The sequence below is a fragment of the Apodemus sylvaticus genome, chromosome 1 (assembly GCF_947179515.1).
Source record: "Apodemus sylvaticus chromosome 1, mApoSyl1.1, whole genome shotgun sequence".
Classification (NCBI taxonomy): Eukaryota; Metazoa; Chordata; class Mammalia; order Rodentia; family Muridae; genus Apodemus; species Apodemus sylvaticus.
Window position 1 is genome coordinate 79861941 of NC_067472.1, and position 25073 is coordinate 79887013.

Consider the following 25073-nt stretch of genomic DNA (forward strand, 5'->3'; position numbering starts at 1 on the left):
AAGCGAAAGAAAAAGGGAAGGTCCTGAGTTCAAATCCCAGCAACTACATGGTGGCTCATAACAAGATCTGACGCCCTCTTCTGGAGTGTCTGAAGACAGCTACAGTGTACCTACACATAATAAATAAATAAATCTTTAAAAAAAAAAATATATATATATATACAAATCACTCCCTGGCCATCTCCTGTCACTGTGCCCACAGGTGTAGCCCACAGGTATAGTGATCTATCTCCACCTGGCTGTTTGACCAAAGGTGGGTGGTTATGAAATATACGATCAGCTTTGTGGTTTACTCAAGTTCTATTCCCTTAAGAGATGTCACGGTTTACTGAATCGAGTTTGCCCTTGGCCTCACTTAACTGGCTTGGACCTATCATGCTCATGGGTGTTCACTCCTTAGCTAGAATAAAACCCAGGCTCCTTGGCGTAGACACAGCCTCTGCTGGCCTCTCAGGATCCCTCCCATCTCGTGGTTCTCTTTACTCCATGTTGCCCGACTCTGTTGCCCCTCCTTGGGTCTGTCTTGCTTTCTTACCTCTACCCCAGTCCCTCTGTCACTACTCAGCTGTAGCTCACTTTCACCTTTCCAATCCCCCAGGGAGGTTCTGTGGGCTGAGGGAGAGGGATGGGAGCCACGGGGGCTGTGATGGGGTTGGTATATGGTCGATGCATTAGGAACACTGAGGGACATCTGCCTGACTCCTGGACTGTGAGGCTGGAGGCAGAAACAACAGTTTCTTATATTCTCTTTCTTAGGGCTCTGAAAAGCGATGACGAGGAGGAGACAGAGAAAGGGGGAGAGAGGGCCTAGGCAGGAAACAGAGGAACAAGGCTGGCGGCCAGGCCCACTGTAACAGAGGGACACGTCTGTATGGAGGGAGAAACAAAAACAGAGACGGACAGAACGAGCAGTGGAAGAAAGGAAATGTGAGGCAGACAGGCAGGACATAAGGACCCGGCCACACAGGCCTCTCTCACCTGCTTCCATGGGTATAGCTGACTGGCTATCAAAGTGAGCCGAGGCCTATCTATCGTGTCACCTTCTGAGGAGGCAGGATTGGGGTCGGCCAATGGAGGCTAAAGGGTGCAATTTAGTGGTGGGGTGCTTGTCTTGTAGGAAAGGCTTTGGCTTCCATCAGAAGTGAGGCATAGACCCTTTCCCTTCTACATCACAACCCTGAGGTGCCTCCTTTGTCCCCTGAGGTAGTTCCTCACCTAAATCCTTGTTCTTAGCTTTCTAGGGTGAGTTCGAGGAGACAGATGGAGGCCAGGAGCTCCTGGAAGTAGGTAGCCCCCTCACTCCCCACCCCCAGGAAAACAGGTTTCATCTCCTCACACGCCAGCGGCTCCAAGCTCCCTTCCTTTTTGGAAGTTGTCAGGAAGGCCAAGCCACACAGGGCTATGCTTATTCCTTTATGCAGGAGCTTAAATGCCATCCGCAGACTGGAAAGAAACGTGGGCATGGAAATATGCTGGGTAGTGTATGACTGCCAAGGATAGTGGCCTAAGAACTGATGGCACCACCGTGTGCCTTCCGTCAAATTCCCTCCCATCAAGTCTTCCTTCAGCCCCACCTGAGCCTCAGCTCCAGAGCAGTTCACACAGCTCCAGAGGAAAGTGTTGCCCTAGTGAACTGGAGCTAGAATGAGAAGACCAAACACTGGGCTCTAGAGGTTGCAAAATCCCAGGTTTATGATGTTGGCAGCTTGGCTGCTGGCTGGGGGCTTCCTGGTTTATAAACTGCATCTTCTAGCTACATCCCCTTAGTTTGGTGGAACCACGAAGATCCACCCTCATGGCTTACCTTCCCAAGATCGACCTGCAGATACCTAATGTCCAGCATCATCGTGGCGGGTGAATTGGGGTGGGATGTGTGTGCAGGCCCAAGCAGCTGCCAGGGGGATGGGAGTCCAGTGTGGCCAGCATTTCTGACTTTTATAAGAGAAGCCAAAACTCCCATATTTTAATGGAAATCCTCCAGCTTTTAAATGTTGGCTTTCACCAACACCTGCAGGTTGGATTCAGTCCTCCGGCTGCCAGCTTCAATCGCGGCTGCACGTGTTTCTATTTCTGTATATGTACTGATTGATTTTACTTCGAGTTATGTCCTTTTCCTCATTAGCCTCGGGGAACAGCCGTGCCAAGGCTCCTGTGGCTGTCCCCATGCTTGGCATTTAGATGATGTTGCATGTGAGTGAGTGCAGTGAGTGAGGTAGAGGGTTCCCAGCATGCAACAGCCCCCATGGGGTCTGAAGGTTCTGGAGGGACTTAGGCACTGCTGGCTGGAACAGCCTGGAAGTGTGAGACCCCTGGCTGCAGGACACATAGCTCCTGGTCATTTGTGATTCAAATTCCACTGCATCCTTTGCACACTCTTGCAAGCCAGGGACTGTTTAGGCCACCAGGCCTTTCATATAGATGTGCCTGGCCTCAGGCACAGGGCCAAGCAGAAACTGGCCTTTGGGGAGAATTGGGAAAGGTAAGAATTTTAACAAGTTTAATAAAAATGGGAAGTAAAACCTGAGCTGGCGGAACGGCTGGCTTCTATCAGTTTTAATGGACTTAGAGGACTGGCAGAGCAAAGGATGCTGGGAGCTCGGGAGTCTAGGAGAGGCCTGGGAGGCCCAGAAATAAGTCCTCGGTCTTATCCACCTTCTTCTGAGTAGCCAGGAACCTGTATAGCATCAACCCTAGAGGAAGGGCTTAAGTAGACAGCCAGTAGGAAAACTGAGGTCAAAACCCCACAGCAGGGGAAAAGTCAAGCGTTTGGAATCTGTTAGACACAATGTGTAAACCATACTCCAGTACGTCCAGTAGCCAGTGACTGACCCAAGAAGGACCCAATTAACTCTAGGCCTCTTGTCCCCTGTCTCCCTACTAATGTACCTACCTTTTGGGCATGGCACTGATTTTAGAGATGAGGAAAAGCAAGTTCAGAAAGATCAGCGAACACACCTAAGGTCACAGAGCTGTGGGTAAGCCAGACCCAGGGTCCTGCAATGCCTGCCCCGACACTGCACATGGCCTCCAGTGTGCTTACTCCAGTCTCCTCTCCACCGCTGGAGGCCAGGACTCGGTCGGTCTCTTTTGTTCCCGCATCTTTAAACTTAGAAGGAGATGGTTTGAACTTCATCAAGACACGAGTCCGTCCTGGGGTAAGCACTACACACTTTCTCCCAAGTGAAAGAAGTCTGACGATTACTCTGTGGTTGGCTCTCAGAATGACAAAAGCCCAGGATGTCCTCTATAGTTTCCAGAGCCTAGTGACATGCTCTCTGATTCACATGATGCATAGGGTCAGAGACCAGAAATCTCAGAGACTGATGGAAGTGTCTGTGTGTGGCAGGAAAGAGAGACACAGAGACAGAGAGGCAAACAGAGAGTCATAGAGAAAACCTGAAGAGAGACACAGTAGTTCTCAGGCTGAGAGAAAGATAGGGTACTAATCTCTGTCACTGACACCATCCCAATGTGGCTGTGTCCATGCCCCGCCCCTCCATCCTCCCCACCCCTATGCAGCAAGTGCTGCACCCCCAAAGATTGAAAGTTTCCTGGGCTCCTGGTCAAATGGTGAGAGCAGCTGGAGGTTGGTCCCAGCTTGTGCTGATGTGGGAAGCCCTTAACAAGGTAACCAGGAGGTACAGTGTCAAGGCTGATTCCCAGTGCCTACAAGTCCAGTTCAAAGAGAGATACTCCACAGTCCAGGCCAGGGCTCGACACCCACAGCATAAGGCCAAGCTTGGTAGGAAGCAAGGAGGACTTTGGGACTGAAGCTTATGGTGGCTGGAAGCCCAGGTATATGTGTAGCTGAAATAACCATCTCAACCCTGAGCATCAGGCAGCGGAGCTGGACCCAAGTTGAGGAGGCCCAGGAACGCATACAGCAGCTGCTGAGTCCACAGTGATGACCATGTTTGGTTGCCTTGGTGTCTCTGGTACCTCCTGAACCACTGAAAGCCAGGCTTTCTGAGTGTGTCATCTGGGAGGTTACTGGCTGTCTGTATATGTGGGTGTGTCCCTCCTGTGTCCAGTATATAGCCACCGGGGAGGGCCTTGCCTTAGCCTCATAAGCTGATATTGAGAGCTTCCTTCGGAGTTATCCACATGGCTTGTGGCTTTTAGCTTTGCTATCAAAACCTTCTGGGGTTCTTTTTTCTGGCTTGGGATTAACTTGAGGTCCAAGCAGCTGAGACAGACTGACTTGACCTGAGACAGAGTGGTAGTTTTCTGAAGGTCACCATGTAATTTCCTCTCATGATACATAGCTTGGTGGTGGCTGCAGGTGGCAGAGGAAAGAGATGATAGCTGCTTCTGAGAAGATTGGGTCCAGTTGATGACCTTGGGTTTTCAAGGCTTGGTTTAGAACCTTGGGGAAAGGCTGCTATAGGGGTTGGAATGACAGTAAGGTTCCTGCTTTACAGGTCTGTGACTGTGCTGAGGTTGTGATGTTTCTGGTGGGTTTCTGCTTTGCCTTTCTGCTTTCTTTAAAGGCTTGGGCAGTGCCTCAGAAACTTGTTCTCCAGTTTCAGGCCATGTTGATCACATCCTACTCCTACCTCATAGCCTGGCCAATCCAAACACCCAAGCACCGCCTCTGCCATGCTTGATCCTGGGTGTAGTTTTCATCTGTGGGATACTCTGTTAGACTAGCAGCTGTGATCTTGGAACTTGTGGGGTTGCTATAAGGAGGAAGCATTCCTAAGGCTGAGTACAGGAGATGCGGGCCCCCCTCTTCAGCACCCTAACACCCAGTTCATGCTGTAATTGAGTACATGGTCACAGGTCTTCAGTGTCTTGAGTTGTTGTAGCTTCTCTCACCTCAGTTGCAGCCATGACAATATGACTTGTGACCGTGACAGTTCTAACAGTCTGGGATGGTTTACCTCAGAATACCAAGTCCTTGGTGAGGGGCAGGTAGGGGGTCTTCGTGGAGCTACAGGATCTTTCGGGGATCTTAGCTCTGCTTTACTGCTTTACTATGATGAGTTTGAACTTTCTAATCATCACATCAGAATCATAAGAATCCTATGAGCTGCCTAGAGCTTCCTAGGGCCAGCCTGAGCCTCTGGGATGTTGATGACCCAATCAGCAAGTGCTGAAACTGTACAAAGAAATATGAATTATACTAAATGTAACCGGGTTAAATTCAGCAACTAACGGGAAGAGCTCTTGGGTTATGGAAATAAAAACAAGACAGACTTAACAAGAAGTGTGCTCTTGTTAAGAGATAGATGCAGACTAGAGAAGAATGGGTAAAGACACACCTGGAAAACAAGAACCAGAGTGGTCTGGGCAAACACTCTCCTTATTAGAATCCAAAAAGATCATAAGGGACAAGGAAAGATCGATATAAAAAGAATAACAAATCAATAAAATATTTACTTGTCATAGTTATGCAACTACCTAGCAACACAAGATTTAAAGTGCCAAATAGTTGCTTCTCCTGACACCCTAGCATGACAAATGGTAATAACAATTAAGTAAAACACCAAACAATAACCAGTGAAACCTCAGGAAGAAATGGATAACACCACAGCTGTGATCAGCGATGTTTAACATGCTCAGAAACAGAGAAACAGAAGATTTAAGTTAGGATTACTAAGTATATAAAGGGTTATATTATCCCAGCCCCAGATAAAGCCCTGGAGAATCATATATCATTTTCAGAAACTCAGAGAACATGAACAAGTATGTTGAGATCTGAACCTAGCTCACTCGGTTTTCCAAAGCTGTGCATCATTCTTCCTTGTGTGGATCAGAACATGGGTATGTGCATGTGTGTGTACATGAGTATGTGTTATGTGTGTTCATGTGCATGCAGTGAGAGTGTGTATGCTTGTGTGTACATACACATGTAAGTATAGGTGTGGACTTAGATGTGTGGAAGATAGGACCTGGTAAAGAAAAACTGATGGAAGCTAGGGCTCAGGTTGTGAGACTTGTCTTGGGAAGGGTGGTCCTGGATGCCTGCATGGTGTGGGTCGAGCTGAGAACTTGGTACTCCAGCAGACCTCGTGCAGTGAAGTGTAAAACTAATACTGCCGGGAGGTGGTGGCGCACGCCTTTAATCCCAACACTTGGGAGGCAGAGGCAGGCGGATTTCTGAGTTCAAGGCCAGCCTGGTCTACAAAGTGCGTTCCAGGACAGCCAGGGCTACACAGAAAAACCCTGTCTCAAAAAAAACCAAAAAAAAAAAAAAAAAAAGAAGAAGCTTCCATTTAAAACTAATACTAACACTAATCCTAGTGAGATGAGGCTCATAGCTATTGCCTGCTCTGGCTAGCACACCTACATATTCACCAAACTTTTGCCCACTTCATTAGTTACCTAGTATTGTGTAATGGTATTACTACAGTCTTAGCAACCTAGGGCAGGGCACATTCAGTGGCTCTCAGATTTGTGGGTCAGTGTGTGGTTTAGTCTGGGAGGGTCACAGTCAAGGAGTTGCCCATCCACACTCTCTCTGATGCTTGTCTGGTAAAGGGTTTCCTTCAGTCCTGTGTGGTTGTTGGTAGAATCCCATTTACTGTGGTAGATTTCAGAGCTTCAGGTCCCCACTGTCTGTTGGTTAGAGATTTGATGTGGCTACTTATACCATTGGGCCTTCCAGGGACAGATGAGCTCCTTAGAGTAGAGACATCAGGACCCTGGGCTTTCTTCCCATCACCTCTATGAGGGCAATTGAGGGGAAGAGGATGCCTCACATGCTGTTCACCCATGCCTTAATAAAAGGCACCCTGGCAAATGTGGCAAAGGATTCTCTGGGGCTAAAGAGCTAAATGGCATATAAGTCATCTGTGTTAGTCAGTGTCGATGTGGCTGTGACCATGACCTAAAGCAACCTGGGAAGGAAAGGGTTTGTTTGACTTACATATCCTGAATCCTAAATAGTCTACTAAGGGAAACCAAGGCAGGAGCTGATGAAGGAATGATGCTTATTGGCTCGCTCAGCCTATATTCTTATAGGAGACCTAGGACTACCAGTCAGGAGAGGCCCCACCCACAATGGGCTGGGCCCTCCCACATCAATCACTAGTTGAGCAAATGCCCTACAGGCATTGCCTACAGCCTGATTTTATGGAGGCATTTTCTTAGTTGGGATTTTCTTCTTTCAGATGACTCTAGTTTATATCAAGTTGACATGAAACTAGCCAGTCCACTATCCCTCTGGTTTGAGTCATCTTGGAAGCAGCATCTCAGTTTTCTAGAATGCTGGTCTCCCTGGGCTCAATGGTTTCATTAACATGGCCATGTCTACACTGGCTTTCCCAAAGTCCATGGAACACAACCTCCAAATGCCTTAGACATACCATGTAGACAAGCCTGACACAGAGGAGTAGCAAGATATGGACATCAGAGAAGATCCTCTCTAGTAATGAGGACAGTAGGTACAAAGGTCCTGAGGCAGAGTTATGCCTCAGTCTGTCTAAGGGTAACACAGAGGCCAGAGGGGTGAGCGCCAAGGACAAGATGGACTATAGACATCTCCATTGTCACAACTTAATCAGCCCCTCATGGCAGATTTTTAGGGTTTTCTAAATATTGTAACACACACCCTTGACAATATATCTGCCCATGGGCGAATTGTATCTCAGGGCAAACCCCAGGAGCTGGGGTTGCTAACTCAAAGGAAGTGGTGTTCACCTTTACAGCCATTGCCAAAGTCCCCTCTGCAGGGGCAGCCTCTGTGCCAGCCGTGTAAAGGGTCCTTTCTGTCCTTTTCCTCTGTCTTCCCCACAAAGCTGTTTGTCTTCCTGGGCCTGCCTTCTCTCTGCCCATCTCATCCCCCCACCCCCACCCCAGATGCCTTCTCTGCAGCCACAGATGGCCCCCGGGGAGTCCAAGAGCCCTCAGAAGAATAAGTCTCTTGATAGAAAGTCTATACTCAGGGACAACTTACCTCATCAATGGCCTCTGTGGCCTGCTCTCCCAGAAGCTGCCAACTCCCCATCAGCTATTTTGAGAAGGGGAGTGAACACAGGCTAGTCTGCTATTTGTTCCTGGAAAGGTGGTGGCTGCTGGTGTCAGACATAGGACAGAAGGTGCTCTGCCTCGAAGGAAGAATTCTGTCTCCTGAGTTCCACACTGAATATAGAGCCAAGTCATAAATTGCCTATCTGGCACTGCAAGACTTTGACAGGCCTGGGAGTCTGAAAACCATCCACTGGACATGGTTAGTGCTTGAGGTTGACTAAGTTAATGAATGGCCAGACATCTGGACTCAGGGTTGATCATGTCTGTGATTAAATACACAGTTCCTTTTGTGCTGTGCTACCCTGGGTGGGTTGTTTTTCTCTCTGAGCTTTAGTCTTTATCTGTCCAATAGCCTGTGGCCATCTCAGTTTGCCTGGACCAAGACAAGGACTGTGTAGGATGGTTGGGGTGTTTTGCAAACTGTGCTTGAGAATTGAGGCTATTATTGCTGGCTCTCTGTGGTGTGCTGCAAGACAGTAGCCTGCCCGCCTCCCCCCCCCCCCCCATTCTCCTTATGTGTAAGCAGTTTCCTGATCGGAAGTCCAGGGCAGGGCATGCTGTTCAGCTTATGCCAGGGACAGAGGGATGGGAGGGCCGGCAGGAAGGCTGCAGCGGGCAGGGGTGAAGACATGTTCATCCTCAACCTGTTGTGGGTGTGTCTTTGTGCGCACAGCACTCCTGTAGGCAAAATGGGAGTGGGGAGAGAATCCAGTGCAGAGCTGCGAATGGGAACAATCTTTGTCTTGTTTATCTTGTGGGCAGAAGAGCTGCAGGGCCCGGGAGGTGGGAGAATACTGAGGGAGATAGGAAAAAATCAGAGAGAGAATCAAAGGGACATTCAGAGAGGCAGAACAGAGGCAGATAAGAGAGGGACAGGCCAGGGTGACAGAGAAAGACAGATGAGAGGGCCCAGAAGGGAGCCTGGGCAAGGTCCCACACAGGTTCTGGAGGCCCCTGTGCCCCTCCAGGAGGGATTTCTAGCAGCCAGCATTCTTTTTTGCTTTTGTTTTGGAGACTTACTTGCTGGTCTAGGCAGATCTGAAGCTTGTCATGTAGCCCAAGCCCAGGCTGATCTCAAACTTAAGAGTCCCCTGCCTCTGGCATCCAAATGCTGGGACTGCAGTTGTGAGTCACCTTATCTGGTTCAAGTGTGCAGACTCAGTCTGCCATGGTCAACAAGGTCAAGCCAGCCCCTTCCTCTGGTGATACACACACACACACACACACACACACACACACACACACACACAAAGCACTGTCCCTATGGATGCTGAAGAAAAGCTGGCTTTGAACCTTTGCCCACTGGGTACTCTGCCTCTGGATTCTCAGGCTTGTCACCCGCAGGTCACACTTCTAGAGCATGTCCCAATGTTCCAGAGGGCTGCTGCAGCCATTGCTTCTGGAGTGCCTCTCATCTGCCTTCCCCAGACATACCCCCAACAACTGTCACCACTGCCACAGGCCAAACTCACTTCCACTGACTTAGCATCTTTGTCTAAGTGACTGAATTTCAATGTAGCTGGGATTTTCTCAGAAAAGAAACCCCAGATCACTCTGGGAAACAGTCAGTGCTACTGGCAGTGGAGAGAGGAAGACACCATCAACCAATGTCACTGAAAACTGGTGTTGCAGATGATGTTGGGGGACTCCCTGCTGCAGGGCATTCAGTAATGTCTGTAGACATGGACTGTTATGCCTGCGGTATGTGTATGTATGTCATATGCATGTGCCTTTGAATGGTGTGCTTCTGTTGACACCACTGCATCTAGTGGGGAGAGCCTGGGGCACCACAAAACAGCATGCAATACTCAGGACAGACCCACAGTCAACCTCCGAGGTTTACAGATCCTGATCCATAAGCAGCTGGCACCAAGCAGATGTGTGTGCTTGGGACAATACTGACCAGCTTAGGACATCAGTGCCCCACCCCCACCCCTGGCTCTGCTGAAACAGATGCTTCCCTGGCCCAGGAAAGAACTCAGGTCTCCAGGTCCCGGCTCTTAAGTCCCAGGCCCTTGATGGATCTTTTACAAAGGTTTCTTTTTATTTTAATTGTATATTATTTTTTGTTTATGAGTGTTTTTCCTGAATGTATGCCTGGGCATCAAGTGTATGCCTGATGCCCAGAAAAGGCCAGAGAAGGCATGTGATCCCCTGGGACCAGAATTAAGGTGGTTGTGAGTCACCAAGTGGGTGCTGGGACGCTGGTCCTCTGTAAGAGCAGCCTGTGCTCTTAACCACTGAGCCAGGGGCACCCTCTCAGCAGAGGAGGATTCATCCTTGTAGACAAGATCCCACATTCCAAGTACTTGCCAGTTCCCCACTCTCCTCTGGCATGGACAGTTCACAGTGCACTCTTCCCACTTTCAAAAGTCCCAACTCCTGTCGTAATTCCTTGAATTCTCCAGACCCCATATCTTTTAGTCCTGCAAGGCAGACAGAGAGCCCGGGGGCACTGAGACCAGGCAGGACCATCCACTGAGCCCTGGTGTCACCCTGCACTCTGCATTGGCTTCAGCCTATGGACTGGAGATGCTCTTAGCAGTACACACTGTCTGAGAGCTCCCAAAGGTGCTTCTGAGAAAGCCATCGTGGCCCTGAGGTCATGGGTCTTTTGTTGTTGTTGTTGTTGTTTGTTTTTTGTTTTTTCAAGACAGGGTTTCTCTGGGTAGCCCTGGCTGTCCTGGAACTCACTTTGTAGACCAGGCTGGCCTCGAACTCAGAAATCTGCCTGCCTCTACCTCCCAAGTGCTGAGATTAAAGAAGTGTGCCACCGTCACCCGAGATGAGGTAAGGACCAAAGGTCATTTCCCCTGGAGGCACCTAGAGTTGATGGCTTTGGCCAGTGAGTTCCTGGGATAGACATCCAAGAATAGACAGGAGCAGGTCGGTCCTGACTAGGGAATGTGTGTCTGAGGGGCTGACTCTCCGTTCTCTCAGCCCTCATTCTTTTCTCCCCTGCTCTCTGTTACTCCCTCCCCAAACCTCCTCCTGTCCTTCCTCCTCTCCTGCCTCCCGGGCTTCTCTTCCCCTCCCCCACTGGCTCCTTTGCTCCGCCTCCTTCTTTCCATGTCCCTCTCCTTTCTTCTCCTTGTTCCTCCTCTTTCCTTAGCCCCATCCCCCCTCTCCCTCCTCCTTTTCCTCCTCTCATTCATCTTCCTCCTCCTCCCTCGTCTTAGTTTCTCTTCTCTTCCCTTTCCCCCTTTCCCTCTGTCCCCCCTCCCGTGCACCTCTTTTTACCTGGTCTGGGCGTTGGAGGAGAAAGCTATTTGATTATGCATTCTGCCTGTCCTGTTTCCTCAGTGCAGGCTTTTGAAATCCCCAAAGCCACAATTTGCCTCTTGTTTTCTGCAGCTCCTGCAGCTGAGCCCCGAGGCCATGAATGTTTTATATCTGGCTGCCCAGTGAGGAGGGCATGGGCTACCAGGAGATATTGGATGAGAGACATATTTGTTAATATTAAAAATCACCCCCTACATATTTGCCCTGAGTCACCAAGACCCCCAGGACCCCTGTGGGCCTCACCTGCCTGGCCTGAGCTCCTCCATAGCCTCCGGCTGGATGGGGTCGATGGAGTGCACAGGCTGTCAGGAGCCCAGGAGACCCACGGCGTGACATTGGAAGGTCCCTGTTAAATGCCACCTCCGATTTGGGCCACTTCACTTTAAAAGGCAGGATCCACACAAGAGCAGTGCTAATGACTCAAGTGGTCTGAGATTAGACCTGTGGAGAAGGGCAGAGAGAGCCGCCAGTCTCTGCTGAGTGGGCTGGGTGGAGGGCGTCCCACTAATTGCCACACTCTGGAGAAGATGCCAGCTAGTGCGAGCCCTCCTCCTCAGAGGGCAGAGCGAGAAATTAGCTCAAATTGGAGCTGGAAAGATTTAGGTTATATGTAAGAAGGAACTTTCTCAACTCTGAAATATGCTACCAAGAGAGGCTGCGGGTTCTCCACAGAGAGGCTAAAAATAGCTCATTCTTTAAAAATAGGTCTGGGCGGCTTTGAACATGGCCAGCACAGGCATGGGGAAGGTCTGCAGAGCCCAGCGTCTGCCTGGCCCTATGCCCCTCCGCCCCAGACATTGGTCCCTATGGGGATGGCTTCTGGGTATCTCAGATGTGTGCAGAGCAGTCTTTTCTACAGCCCTACGGAACCAGCCGGGGCTACCAGGCTCTAACAGGGACAGTCACTCCTGCTGGCTAGTTGCACTGTCCCCCACCCTCATTTACTTCTGGTTGCTCTGACCCTCCCTGTTGCTGCACCCCAGCTCTGAGACTTGCTGGGGCAGTCAGTTCCACCTCCTGCTTCTCAGTCCCCAAGGGACTGACAGCCTCCCTGGAGAGGACAGCAGCCCTCCCTGATGGCTCCCTGCCTGCTCTTTCTCCGAATCCCTTCCCCACTAGGCGGTCAGAGGGGAAGTCTGGATTTGGGGTGCAGCTCTGTGGTAGAATGTGGGGCTATGCATGAAGCTCTGGGTCCCACCACTGTCCAAACAAACAACCCAAGTGTGTCTTGCCTCAGGAAAGTGATTGCCCCTGCTTCCCTCACAGGATCTCAGGATCAAGTCCAAACCCCCAGACGGGCTTCAGACTTTCTATGAAGGGCCCCTATTTTCCCCTCCAGCAACTCTCACCCCTGTGTGCCCTACCCAAGCTCCATCTCGGCTCCACTTTGCCTGAAACCTCTCTCCTGCTTCTTTCAGACCCTCAGTCTGGATGGTACCCACTCTAGGGGCTTCTCACTCTACACCCCTGGACCTCCTGTTTTGACTGCCTTGGTACAGAAGTCCCCATCCCATTTTGAGGCAAGCCCATACATCTGCCCCTAGTACATGCCTCCTACTTAGAGAAAGGCCTGGTGTTTCCAGGCCCAAGAACTCTGAGCTTATTTGGAGTGTAGAGGAATGGCAAGATATGTACTACTGTTCATTGGGGTGGGTTATGCCTGTAATCATAGCTGAGGCCATCCTGGGCCACAGAGTGAGAGTCTGTCTCAAAAAACCAAAGAGTGTTGGGGGGAGGCGGGAGGGGGAGGCCACCATGTGGGTTCGCCTTATGAAGCAACTTTTAAACAGCAACAACCACCACCACAACAACAACAAAACAGACATGGCAACTTGAGATCCTAGCACTTTAGAGGCAGAGGATGGAGAATCAGGAATTGGAGAGCAGCCTTGGCTACTGGGGAAACACTGAAGGGAGAGGGAGAGTAGGAAAGTGAGAGGGAGACAGGGAAAGGGTGGAAGGGGAAAACTGAAAAGTTTCCCCACAGTGTAATGTCCCTCGCCCACTCTGCTCCATTCCAGCTGACCAGGACAGACTGGGGGCTGAGCTCAGGGCAGACAATAGAGGAGGAGACATTGGTGACAGGCTTTTCTCCAGGCTAGCCCTGAGCTGTAGGGGCCATTTAGAACAGAGGGAAAAATTAACAAATCAATTTGTTTGTGTGAGTCTGGGAGTAAACCCAGTCGTACAATGGGGAGTCACTGTCCCTTGATCATAAAATACAATGGGGAGTCACTGTCCCTTGATCATAAAATACAGATGAATGTTTCAACTGCTTGGCAGGGCAGAAGTGAGACCCCAGGTTAGTCACAGCAATGGTGAAGTGGTACAGTCCTACTACCAATGGTGAAGTGGTGAAGTCGAACCGTGTTCCTCTAACAGTACCCCACAGAAGCCCTGTGTGTGCTTGGTGCCGGTCCTCAGTATTCCAGCCAGGGAAAGGTGAAGGGGAGAGGTTACCAAGGAGATCACCACACTTCCCTACACACTCCAGACTCCCCATCCCCCTCCTCAGCTGCATTACTAAGTTACTCCATAAGCATGTGATTTGAACATTTTAATTTCATCTGTGGCCTCTCAGCTCTCTCATCTCAAGATGACCTGCCTGGCAATGCACTGAGGCTGCCCATGAATAAAGTTAATTTCCCATAAAAAAAAGAAAGAAAGAAAGGTAAAAGAAAGTCTAGCAGCTAGCAGACAGTACAGGCTCAGGGATGGGCTGCGTATCAGGCCAGGCTCCCCAGCAGGGCCTGCCACTGCCCCATCCTGCCCCCTTGTATCTGCTTCCAGCTCCCGGTGTGTCCCCAACTGCTCTTCCTGGTTCTCAGGTCCCTGGGATCGCTAGCAGCTCTAGATCATTTCCCAATGTATGCGGGAATATTTATTTAGACATGAACGCTCTCCAAGTGTTCTCTGTAATAACCGAGACTTTAATAACATCTTTAATAACAAACCTTATTATAAGCTAATTAATCAGCTACCTCTACGATCGTGCCATTAAATGGAGCATGGCAATCACAGAAGACATTCAGCCCTGCAAAAGAGAGCTGGGCCAGAAGTAACCAAGGCCTGGAAACTAGGTCGCTGCCTCTGCTCCAAGACCTCTCCCTGTGCAGGTGCAGTCCTCAGAATGGGTCACCTGGGTTCAGATCTGCCGGGTCTCAGGCTTGACCAGGAAGTGGTCCTTTTTCTCCCCTCCCCCACAATGGGACAAAACAGGATTGGGAAAAGTCGTGTGCCAAATCCTGAGTGGTCAAGTCAACCATTCTTTCCACCTGCCTCTCCCAGCCTCGCTTTCTGGGCTGGCTTTAACTCATGAGCACAGGACCCAAAGAATGTGCTGGAAAACCACGTACACTTTCAGCCTGTCTGCACTTTCCTACATTCTGGAAAGACTATTTCACATCTCCTCAGTCCTCATGCCTCTGGTGCCCCTATTTCCTGCCTAACCTCATGGTTAGCGACCCTTGCTCAGTGGTGAGGAGAGTCTTGTAGTTTTTCAAGGAACTCAGTCAGAGCCTGTGGTTATCTAAGGAAGACCTTCACAAGATCTGGCCTGTTCATGCTTCCTCATGGGAGGAGGAGGGTCATGAGAGCCTTGCCTGAGGTTCCAGCTACTTTCCTGTCATCCATTTACATAAGCCTGGTTCAGCTACACAGGGCCTGGGGAGGGGCAAGAGTTAAAGTGGGTGGGGATGGGTGGAAGGCTGACGGGGAAACAGAGGTCATCATGCAGCATCAGAAGGCCTTTGCCCTTTCTCGGTGGTCTAGGTGAAGAGTCATCCATGCTCCTGGAAGGAACTTGGACTTGGGTGGAAACCATTTCTTGTGTCTGTCACTGCCTCTGTCTGGGCACCTAGAAACCGACTCCCCAGGAAAAGCCCACAACAGCATTCAACTCAAATCTTATCCAAATTCCCGTTTCCCTGTACCCTTTGGGTTGAACAACAGAGTTGCCAGCCAGCCACTGGATTCTAGAACCCTCTCTCATCTCCTTACCTTCTGTCTTGCTCCTAGGATTGGGCTCGGAGTTTCCATGCACCAGGTGTGCACCCCCCCCCACCCTACCCCACTGCTATTACTTGATCATCTAAGCAGGCGGTAGACCAGAAGCTCCATCTCCCACTTGACCTCTACCCTTTTGCACAGTCACCCCAGCCTGCTACCCCAGCCTGCTTACTCTGAGACCCTGTGCCCGGAGCCTCCTCTATCATTTCCAATTCAATTATTCTCAGTCCACACCTGCTGAGAACCCATCCCCACGACAATACTCCAGTGGGAGCTGTCAAGGTCACCTGTGATCTCTGCTTGGCCAGTCAGTCCATGGGTCACTTTTCTATCCTGTCCACCTTTCTTCTCATATCTACTCTCTTGAATGCCCTTTCCCCCAGACCCCAGGCTATCCCAGTTTTCTTTCCACGCTTGTCTGCAGTTTAGCTTCCTCGGCTGGGCTCCTGGCTCTGCTCACTCAGCCCCAGATGCCTTTTCTTCTTTCCTCTTCCAGTCCTTCTGCCCTCTCTCCCATGTTGCCGCCTCATTTCTTCTTCTATGCTGATGATGTTTCCAGCTCTGACAGCTCCCAACCACAGAGTTGTACATTAACTGCTCGCTCGATAGCTACGAAGACAGAAAATAACCATTTCAAGCAAATATGGCCCCTGAAAGATTCCACCTAGCAAGACTTCTTCCCTTCTCTTGGGCTTTTCTGTTTCAACAAATACATTGTCATCTGCCCAATCGCTCAAGCCAAAGGCCAGCCTGGACTTTAAGACAGCCACTCCTCCCACGCCCCCCACCACCACCAGCAAATCCTATCAGCATGAAGCCTCATCTATTTCTGATGATGAAACAAAATACTCAAGACTAGACACTGATGTGGAATAGAAGTTTATTTGGTGCATGGTTCTGGATCCGGGAAGCCTGTGAGCAGGGCACTGGCGTCCACTCTGCATCAGAGTATTAGGTCTGACAGTGCACTGGCACCTGGGGGAGACACCATGTATTGACAGAGCAAGAGAGGCAGCTTCCTTTGCTGTATACCAACATCATCATCATCTTAATCACCCTCACAAGCCACACCTCCAGATGTAATTAGATCCAAATGTGGGGGCTATGTCTCCAACATAAGCTTTGGTGGGACACACATACATTTTGACTGGATTTCAGTCACTTATCCAGCCCAGCCTCTTACCTAGGCACCTTTCTTCTCCCTTCCCTATGAGCAGTAACTGCGGTGCTTTTAAAAAGACAGTGGACTGGACTCGAGGCACAGTGGTGGAGTGCTTTCCTAGTGAGTGTGGCCATGGGCCTGACTTTCACAGCAGACCCTTTAAAATGCAGAGAGTTCCACCATGTCTTTTAGAGATGTACAACTTTCATTTATTGAACTTTCTTAAAGTGTTGCCCATCCTGTTTGGGGATAAGTAGAATTCAGTCTATGGACCCTTTAATACAGTTTTTCACATTGTGGTGGCCACAACCGTAATATTATTTTGTTGCTACTTCACAACTAATTTTGCTACTGTTATGAATGTAAATATATCATTTGACATCCAAAAGAGTCACAAGCCACAGGTTGAGAACCAGTGTTCTAAAGCAAGACTTGTGGAAATGAATTATTTAGCCTGCAGCTATGTCTAGCTTTGGTGCAAAGCTGTGAGATCCTGTATTAGGTCCTGTGTGGCCTTGCCTCCTCTCCCCTAACTAAAGTCAGGAATGCCAGCTCCTGAAGCTGCTTGGAAGTCTCTGTGGTGAAATATCTGATGCAAACTTAAGGGGAGGAAGGTCTACTTTAGCTCATGGTCTTGAGCAGAGAGCATCCCGGTGTGGACAGTCTCTGGTGGAGGAGGCACAGAGATGGGCCAGGGCCATCATCTGGGGACCAGCCCCTGGACAGGTGAGCCGTTTGCGGGACATTTCACACCCACTCTGTAACTGCCCTCACTAATGTCTTCCTTTCATAAGAATGTTCGCAGAGCCTTCTTACTGTTCATACCACCAATGAATATTTACTTATTATTACTGTGTGGGATGTGGGTAGTATAGCCTCATGTGTTGGGGTCAGAGGACAGCTTTCAGCAGTTCTCTCCTTCCACAGTGGTCATCAGGCCTGTGTAGAAAGGGTTTTCACTCACTGAGCCTCCCCACTCACCCCCATTTTACAAACCTGCTCCTGAGAGTCCTGGTGACTCTTAAATCCTTTGGGCAAGAGACACCCTTGGGGAAACGACTGGAAGAGGCTGGGTGGGGGGCAGGAGGTGGGATGCAGGAGGCTCCTCCAGGGGCCGGGGCTTCTGAGAGGGTAGCAGTATCAGAGCAACTAATGAGCACTGGGCAGGAACACAAGGGAAAGCCTTCTCCTTCCAGGTTGTGGGTCCCACAGTAAAGTGTAATGATTGAAGCGTGTGTTGACACAGCGTGCGTAGTGGATGTTGGGACTGGTGGCACAGAGCACAGGTGAGGCAGGAGCCGAGCTAGGAAGCATGTATGTGTGTTAGTAGACTCGCAATATCATGTGGGTAAGCATCCCTCATCTGAAATTCTGGGACCAGAAATAGAGTGTTATTTTTTGATCTGAGGTATTTGTGTATGCAAATGAGGTATCTTGGGAGGGACCCTCGGTTAAACAGGAAGTTCATTTTTTGCTTTATCTCCACCTCAGACACAGCCCAGAGGGTTTTATGATGCTCACACCTGTGTTTTGACTATGGCTTGTCACATGAAGTCAGGGGCAGGCTTGCCGCATGTCAGCACTGAAGAAGTTTATGACTTTAGAGCATTTTGAATTTTTTGATTTTGTGTTATTCTCAACCCACATAAAAGAAACATCCAAAACCAGTGGAGAAAGAAGGAGCCATTCTATTGGGGCTCAAAGCGATGAGCTGATCACTGAGGAGGCGACAACAGGTCCTCCCCTCACACCATGCAGCAGGCTAAACTCTAGATGGACTAATAAACTTCCACAAGTGTGGTGGAGAAATACAGGAGAACGTGTTAAGGAGACACAAGAAGCAAAGGCCAGAACAGGCTGATAGGACAGCCACCCAGTGCTTCTATACATGAATGCATAAACAAACTGGTCCAGCCAGATCTCAGACATTTCTTCAGAAATGAAAACAAATGAGCGTTCCAGCCATGAGAAGACATGGAAGGATGCTTATTTATTGGTGACAAGCCAGCAGGGAAGACAGTACAGACTCCAACACCACCACATGTGGAAATGCCAGAGAGGAGGCAGGAAATAAATGTGAGGTTGCTGGCCGCTTAGGGGCCGTCCGGAGGAAGCCGCTGACCAGGAAAGCTTTAGAGATGGGAGCTCTTCCGGATGGCACTGAAGGGCGCCATGCATCACCTCAGAGCTGCCAGCCCCAGGGCTGTGCGGCACACGCAGGAGTTGGGGGCTCGCCACCGAGAGTTTTAGTGACTAGCAGTGTGTGCACCATGGCTCCTCCTTAGGAAAGCGTGCCCCACCCCGAGAAAGTGACCTCTGAACTGAGGGTGTGGCAAGGACTTGAGCACTCTGTGCTTGACAATCAAGCTCCTCTGAAAAGCAAAATTTACTGCTGGGAAAAGAAAGACAGAGGAGACAGGTAGCGGGATTAGTAGCCTGAGTACATAAAGAACTTCTATCAAGCCACAGGGAGATGAGTGTGTGTGTGTGTGTGTGTGTGTGTGTCTGTGTGTGTGAATGAGTGCGTGTGTGAGTGTGTGTGTGTGATGTGTGTGTAGGATGTGTGTGTGTGAGTGTTTATGTGGTGTGGTATGGTGTATGTATGATTTGTGTATGAGTGTGTGAGTGAGCATGTGTGTATGTGAGTGAGCATATGTGTGTGATGTGTGATGTGTGTGTGTGTATGTGGAATGGTGTATATATGGTTTGTGTGTGAGTGTATGTATCTGAGTGTGTGTGGTGTGGTGTATGTATGATTGGTATGTGAGTGTACATGTGTGAGTGTGTATGATGTGGTGAATATTTTGTTTGTGTGAGTGTGTGTGTGAGTGTTTGTGTGATGTGTGTGAATGTGTGATGTGGTGTATTTATGGTTTGTGTGTGTATGAGAAAGAGTGAGTGTGTGATGTGTGAGTGTTTGTGTGATGTGTGTGAGTGTGTATATATGAGAGAGAGTGAGTGTGTGATGTGTGAATGTTTGTGTGATGTGTGTGAATGCGTGATGTGGTGTACTTATGGTTTGTGTGATGTGTGTGAGTGTGTGATGTGTATTTATGGTTTGTGTGTGAGTGTGTGTGAGAGTGAGTGTGTAATGTGTGTGTGTGAATGTGTGTGATATGGTATATTGATGGTTTGTGTGTGAGTGTGTGTGTGAGAGAGAGAGAGTAAGTGTGTGATGTGTGAGTGTGTATGAATGTGAATGTGTGTGAGTGTGTGGTGTGGTGTATTTGTGGTCTGTGTGTGAGTGTTTGTTTGGTATGAGTATGTGAGGTGTTTGAATATGTTCATTGAGTGTGTATATGGTATATGGCTATGTATGAGTATATGTATGTAGTATGCAGTGTGTATGGTGTTGTGTGGTGTGTGTGGTATGTGTGATATTTGTATGTGTGTGTGTGTGTGTGTGTGTACCTGTGGGTGGTGTATAGTGTGTGAGGTAGGGTGTGGAGTATGTGGTATGTCTGTGAGTATATATGTGGTATGTATGTGGTGTGTTGAGGTTTGGTCTGTTGCTGTGTATTGCAATGCTAAATACTGGCTGCAAAGATCTAGATGTCCTTGAATAAATCTTCGGGGATGAGGAAATCCTCACATCCACCAAGTGATGCTGTGAAAATTTGCTTCTTAATTTAAAACTGGTTAAATCTTTATTGGTTAAATAAAGATGCTGACAGCCTGTAGCTGAAGAGAGGAGAGATAGGCAGGGCTTCAGTTGCCCAGCTTGGGGTCTGAGGCAGAGATCAGGAGGAGGAGAGAGAGAGAGGAGAGGAGAGGAGAGGAGAGGGGAAGACACCATGGGGGAGGTGGATCGTGAGGGCTGGCCAGACTGAGCAGGGGCGGCCCTGGTGGAACACGGCAGGTGATATCTCAGGGTCCCTGGCAGGGGAGTAGACGACTAGCATGAGGGGTCAGATCTGCCCAGCTCTGGTGATTTAAGGCTTATTATAAATATGAAGGCTTTGTGTCTTTTATTTGGGAACTAAGTGATCAAGGAGGGATAGGAACCGGCAAATATCTCAGGAGGATAAAGCTATTAAATCCATGCTATTCTGATCTGTATAGTAATATTGAGGCAAAAACAAAAACAAAAACCAGAAGAAAATAAAACAAACTACACAACAGAAACAAAACTCAGGAGAGTCTGAATCAGAGCCTGTCCTGGTTAAGTTTTTAATTTTGTTTCATAGTTTGTTTTTATCAACTTGACACAATCTGGAGTCATCTGGGAAAAGGGAACCTCAACTGAGACAATGCCCACATTTGATTTGGCTGATAGACAGGTGTGTAGGTTATTTTCCTGATTGATGGTTGATGTGGGTGGGCCCAAGCACACTGCACCCCGCTCTCCGGGCAGGTGGTCCTGGCTGCGATGAGAAAGCCGGCTGAGCAAGCCCTGGGGAGCAAGCTGGGAGGCTGCACCCACCCATTGCTTCTGCAGCAGCTCTGGCCTGCAGGTTCCGGTCCCGACTCCATCCTTGATAGGTATCGTGGATGTTACCTGAGTGCTGTGACATGTTGGTCTCCTGTCTCCCTCTCATCATCTACCCCCTTCCTCTTCAGGACTGTCTCCCTCCTGAAGACTGAGTCTGTAGCTTGAAGCTGACCACACAGGAAGCCTCAGATGACACGGTCTATAACCGGCTCCCCAAGAAAATTGCTGCTTTGTAATAATCCTGGTGGTTGGAATGATTTGTGCCTAGTGGGCATCAGATACTGAGGCTGCCTTATTTTTGGGTCTCTTCAGATTCTCCATGCTTTCCACAATCTTCATCTTTGGAATGAGGAAGGATTGGAGGTTCAGAGGGGTCAAGTGCTTAGCCCAAAACTCCACGGAGAAAGTGTGATGGAAGACAGCCCATCCCCCATTCCCCCAGCTCACAGCTTTCCTAGGACAATTACCTATCATACCCTGCACATGCTCAGAGCTAAACAGTCTGCAAAACATTTACTCCAGCTGTACTTGACTGTGTCACAGGTTACCTTTGTGTCACCAAAATGACAATACCCAGCAGATACCCTTAGGTTTAAGAGGAAAGGATTTTTCTTTGACTCATGGTTGAACTCCATCCTGGTCGCAGAGGCAGACCGCACAGCTCATGTGGGAGCAGGTGTATGGTAGCGGCTGCTCACATCATGGTGGACCAAGAAGCAGGGAGCCAGACAGGCCGAGCGGCAGGGATAATGGCTCTTCCCTGTGAGCTATCACCTCCAATGTGGCCGCACTTCCTACAACATCCATAGTTTCCACAAAAGCACCAGCAGCTGCAGTGAGAACAAGTGTCCAAGGCCTGAACCGGTGGGGACGTTCCTTAGAGGACAGCTTAGATTCAAGCCACACACTATCTCATTTAAAAACAACAACAACAACAACAACAACAACAATAACAGCAACAAAAAGCACTGTTTGCATTAAAAAGAAATCTGTGAGGTTAATTTTATGACCCTCAATCATGAGCTTTGTGCCACATATGACTGCAGGCTAAAGCCAGCCCTTTGTCTGCATTGTTAAGAAAGTCTTATTGGAGAAACTCATTAGTCAGTATAGCTCCCACAGCCAGAAGAATGAGTTAAACCATTTTTTAAAAACAGACAACATGGCCCCCCCAGACTCAAATGTTTTCCTTTTTGGCCCCTTTCAGGTTTCTAACACCATACATGTTTCCTTTGATTAAACTTCTAAGGGGCTAGCCTGGATCCTCTGATCCACCCCACTGCCTTCCAGCCTCTGCTCTCTGTTGGGGTTTTGTCTAAGCTCCACCCCACACCTACCTGGCAATAGCCAGGTATGCCCCGCCCCAGAGATCTGTCCCACTATAAGAGGGGCTACTTGCTCCTCCTCTCTCTCTTTGCTCTCCGCTCTCCCACATTCTCACCTCTCTGCCCCTGGGGCTCTTTCCCCCTCCACATGGTCATGGCCGGCCTCCACTCTACTCTCTCTCTCTCTCTCTCTCTCTCTCTCTCTCTCTCTCTCCCTCTCTACCACTAATTCCCATCCCCTACTCTGAATAAACTCTATTCTATATCATGTCTGTGTGTGTGTGGTCCCTCAGGGGCAGAGGTGCCCAGGCAAGGGCCCATCTGGACACCTTCCCCACGCCGCCTAGCCACACTCACCTAACCCCCTATACTCTCCCCCTTTTAAGCCCTTTCACTCTTTCCTAATACTAACAGGTCAGCTGGCAAGTGGCGGGGGACAGGGGGTGTCCTAGAGATGGGGACAAGCCCTTCCCTGGATCTTGACACCTGCTCTGTTCCACAGGTCTCCTGGGAATGGTCGCACACATGATGTACACACAGGTGTTCCAGGTCACCGTGAGCCTCGGTCCTGAAGACTGGAGACCTCATTCCTGGGACTATGGGTGGTCCTTCTGGTAAGTGGCCTTTGACCTTCAGGTACCAGAGTCTGAGTCATGCTGGGTACACAGAGGAATGTGCCAGTGTCCTGTGGCTTGTGAATGGCAGAAACCCATGCTGCCAAGAACAAGTTACTTACTCATTGATTTGGCTCAGAAGCCAGGATGAGGTGGTGTATGGGACAGGGGTGAGGGGTGGAGGGTGGGCATACACTACCAGCTGGGACTCTGGCTTGTTTAAAAAACAAAAACAAAAAACCCTGCCCCATCAGTCTAAGTGAAGAGATTCTGTAAGTTCCCCCAAGGCCAGGGTGTCCTCCACAAGCACAGATGAGGCCTATCTCTCTCCAGCATGGGCTGAGGTCCTGAACTTCCCTCTGATGAACGTGGGTCCTTTTCTTTCTCCTGAGTGGTCATGACAGCCGTGGAATGGCTTGAGAGTTGTGGTCCAGCACAAGTAGGCCAATCTCTGGAGCCAGGGATGAGTCCCTAGGTGTCCAGTGGTAACCAGGTGGACCGCAGGGTCTGCTTCAGGCACAGCTGGATCCAGGAGATCTGGTGGTTTCCTCAAGAACCTGGTCTTTCTCTCCCTCTTCCTCGGTCTCTCACAGCTTCAGAGTCAAGCAGTTTCCCTCAAAGTGGTGGCAAAGATGGTTGCCAAGCACTGCTTCCCGAACAGTCCCTTACAACCAACGAGGAGCAGGGTGGGAAGATGGGGAATGGGAAGTGGGAAGTGGGGTGGCTCCTTCGTTGACCTTACTGGCAAAGACTCTCATTGGCTTAGCAAGAGTCAGGTGACTATCCTTGAGCCAATGATTTAAATACTGGGGAAATGAGAAGGACCTGCCGGGGCCCTACCTGAGTCACGTGGTCCAGAGCGTCCCTTCAACAGGGAGTGGAGAGGAGAGGGCCACAAGGACACTGGAGGTAACAGTGGAGGGCGCTGTGCCTCTGGGCAACTGTTCTCCATGGTGCTGGGGGTGCAGCTGTGGTGGCTCAGGTCCCATGGGTTCCAACAGGGCTCCGGGTCAATACTCAGGGAACACAAGAAACCTGATTGGGGAATGCAGCCCTAGTAGCAGAAGGGACCTGAGTCCCAATGGTCTGGTACTCAGCTATATGGTGCTCCATGCTAGAGCACTCCACAGACTTCTTAGACTGCTGCCATCAAGGATTTGACCTGAACAGCAACTTCCCTTTGCCTAGTGGGAACCAAGACTCAGAAAGGGTAGAACACTCGCCCTGGATCACACAGCTTTAATGCAGCACTAGGATTTCTCTGTACCCCAGGTCACTTAGCAGCCCCTGGATCCCACCATAGCACTGGGCTCCCAAGCTGAGTCTGCTGGTTTTGACCATGTCTCTGTGTTTCCCTTGGGCCTGGCTCCTTTGCCCACACTGTCTCACGCATAGTACCAGCTTCCTCAGGACTTGTTAAAGCCACCCACTACAGGTCAGATTAGGGCTGACACATTTGTCGTGTCACAGAGGCCCGAGGAACAGGTAACCAAAGGAAGCCAAGGCCTAAGGAGGCCATCTCTTTTGCTTAATATATGTGAAGTCAGTTGTCACAGTTGTGGTCTAAGGCACTCTGGCTCACTCCAGGAGGAAGTCCCAGCCTCCACCCGAGTCACATGGTCCAGAGCCTCCAGCTTCAGGAAGCAAGAGGCCGAGGACCCTGGAACACGGAGCATCCAAGGCTTCAGGACATTCTCTGGAGGACCCCGTGCCACAGCTGAAGATCCCCATGATTAGGCGTGTGGCGCATCCCAGTCTCAATGCATTTGAGCCACCCAACAGGCATCTGTGGCAGTGCCGAGGGTGGCAGACAGTGAGACATAGGTCAGGTTCAAAGCAGACCCTAACCCCTGCCACCTGTGGATGCTGGCCAAGTCCCTTACCCGCCACGTGTCTCAGCATTGTCAGCTATAAAAGAGAGATGGCCATTTCCAGCTCGTGGGGCTCTGGGGTGGCAGTCCCTTTGCTCTCTGTTGGTGGGTAGCATCTACTGCTGCACTCCGTGGGTGAAGGGCAGGTGCGGGAGTTGTGGCTCTTGGCTCTCATAGACGGGAGTAAAGAAGTGAGGCTGTGCTTTGGGGTCACCCAGGCTGAGGTGGTCACTCAGGCTTGACGGGTTTCCTGTGTGCATGAGGCCAGTGTAACCTAACAAGGCAGATGTTCTGGGAACAGCAGGGGTTGTGAAGAATACCTCAGCCACAGCACTCAGTGCCACATGACCCAGATATCCACCTGCCCATATTTGGAGGCACACTCCAGGATGCTGTCTCTTCAGC

General features: G+C 49.9%; 1 protein-coding gene across 2 annotated transcripts in view; it reads left to right on the forward strand.

The window, feature by feature from the left end:
- Positions 1-25073, forward strand: part of Gsg1l (GSG1 like) — a 200552-nt gene that overhangs the window by 137263 nt on the left and 38216 nt on the right. For both annotated transcript variants that reach the window (XM_052199696.1, XM_052199699.1), the window contains exon 4: positions 22686-22797. In XM_052199696.1, coding sequence (XP_052055656.1) covers positions 22686-22797 — 112 coding nt within the window. The remainder of the gene's footprint in view (positions 1-22685; positions 22798-25073) is intronic.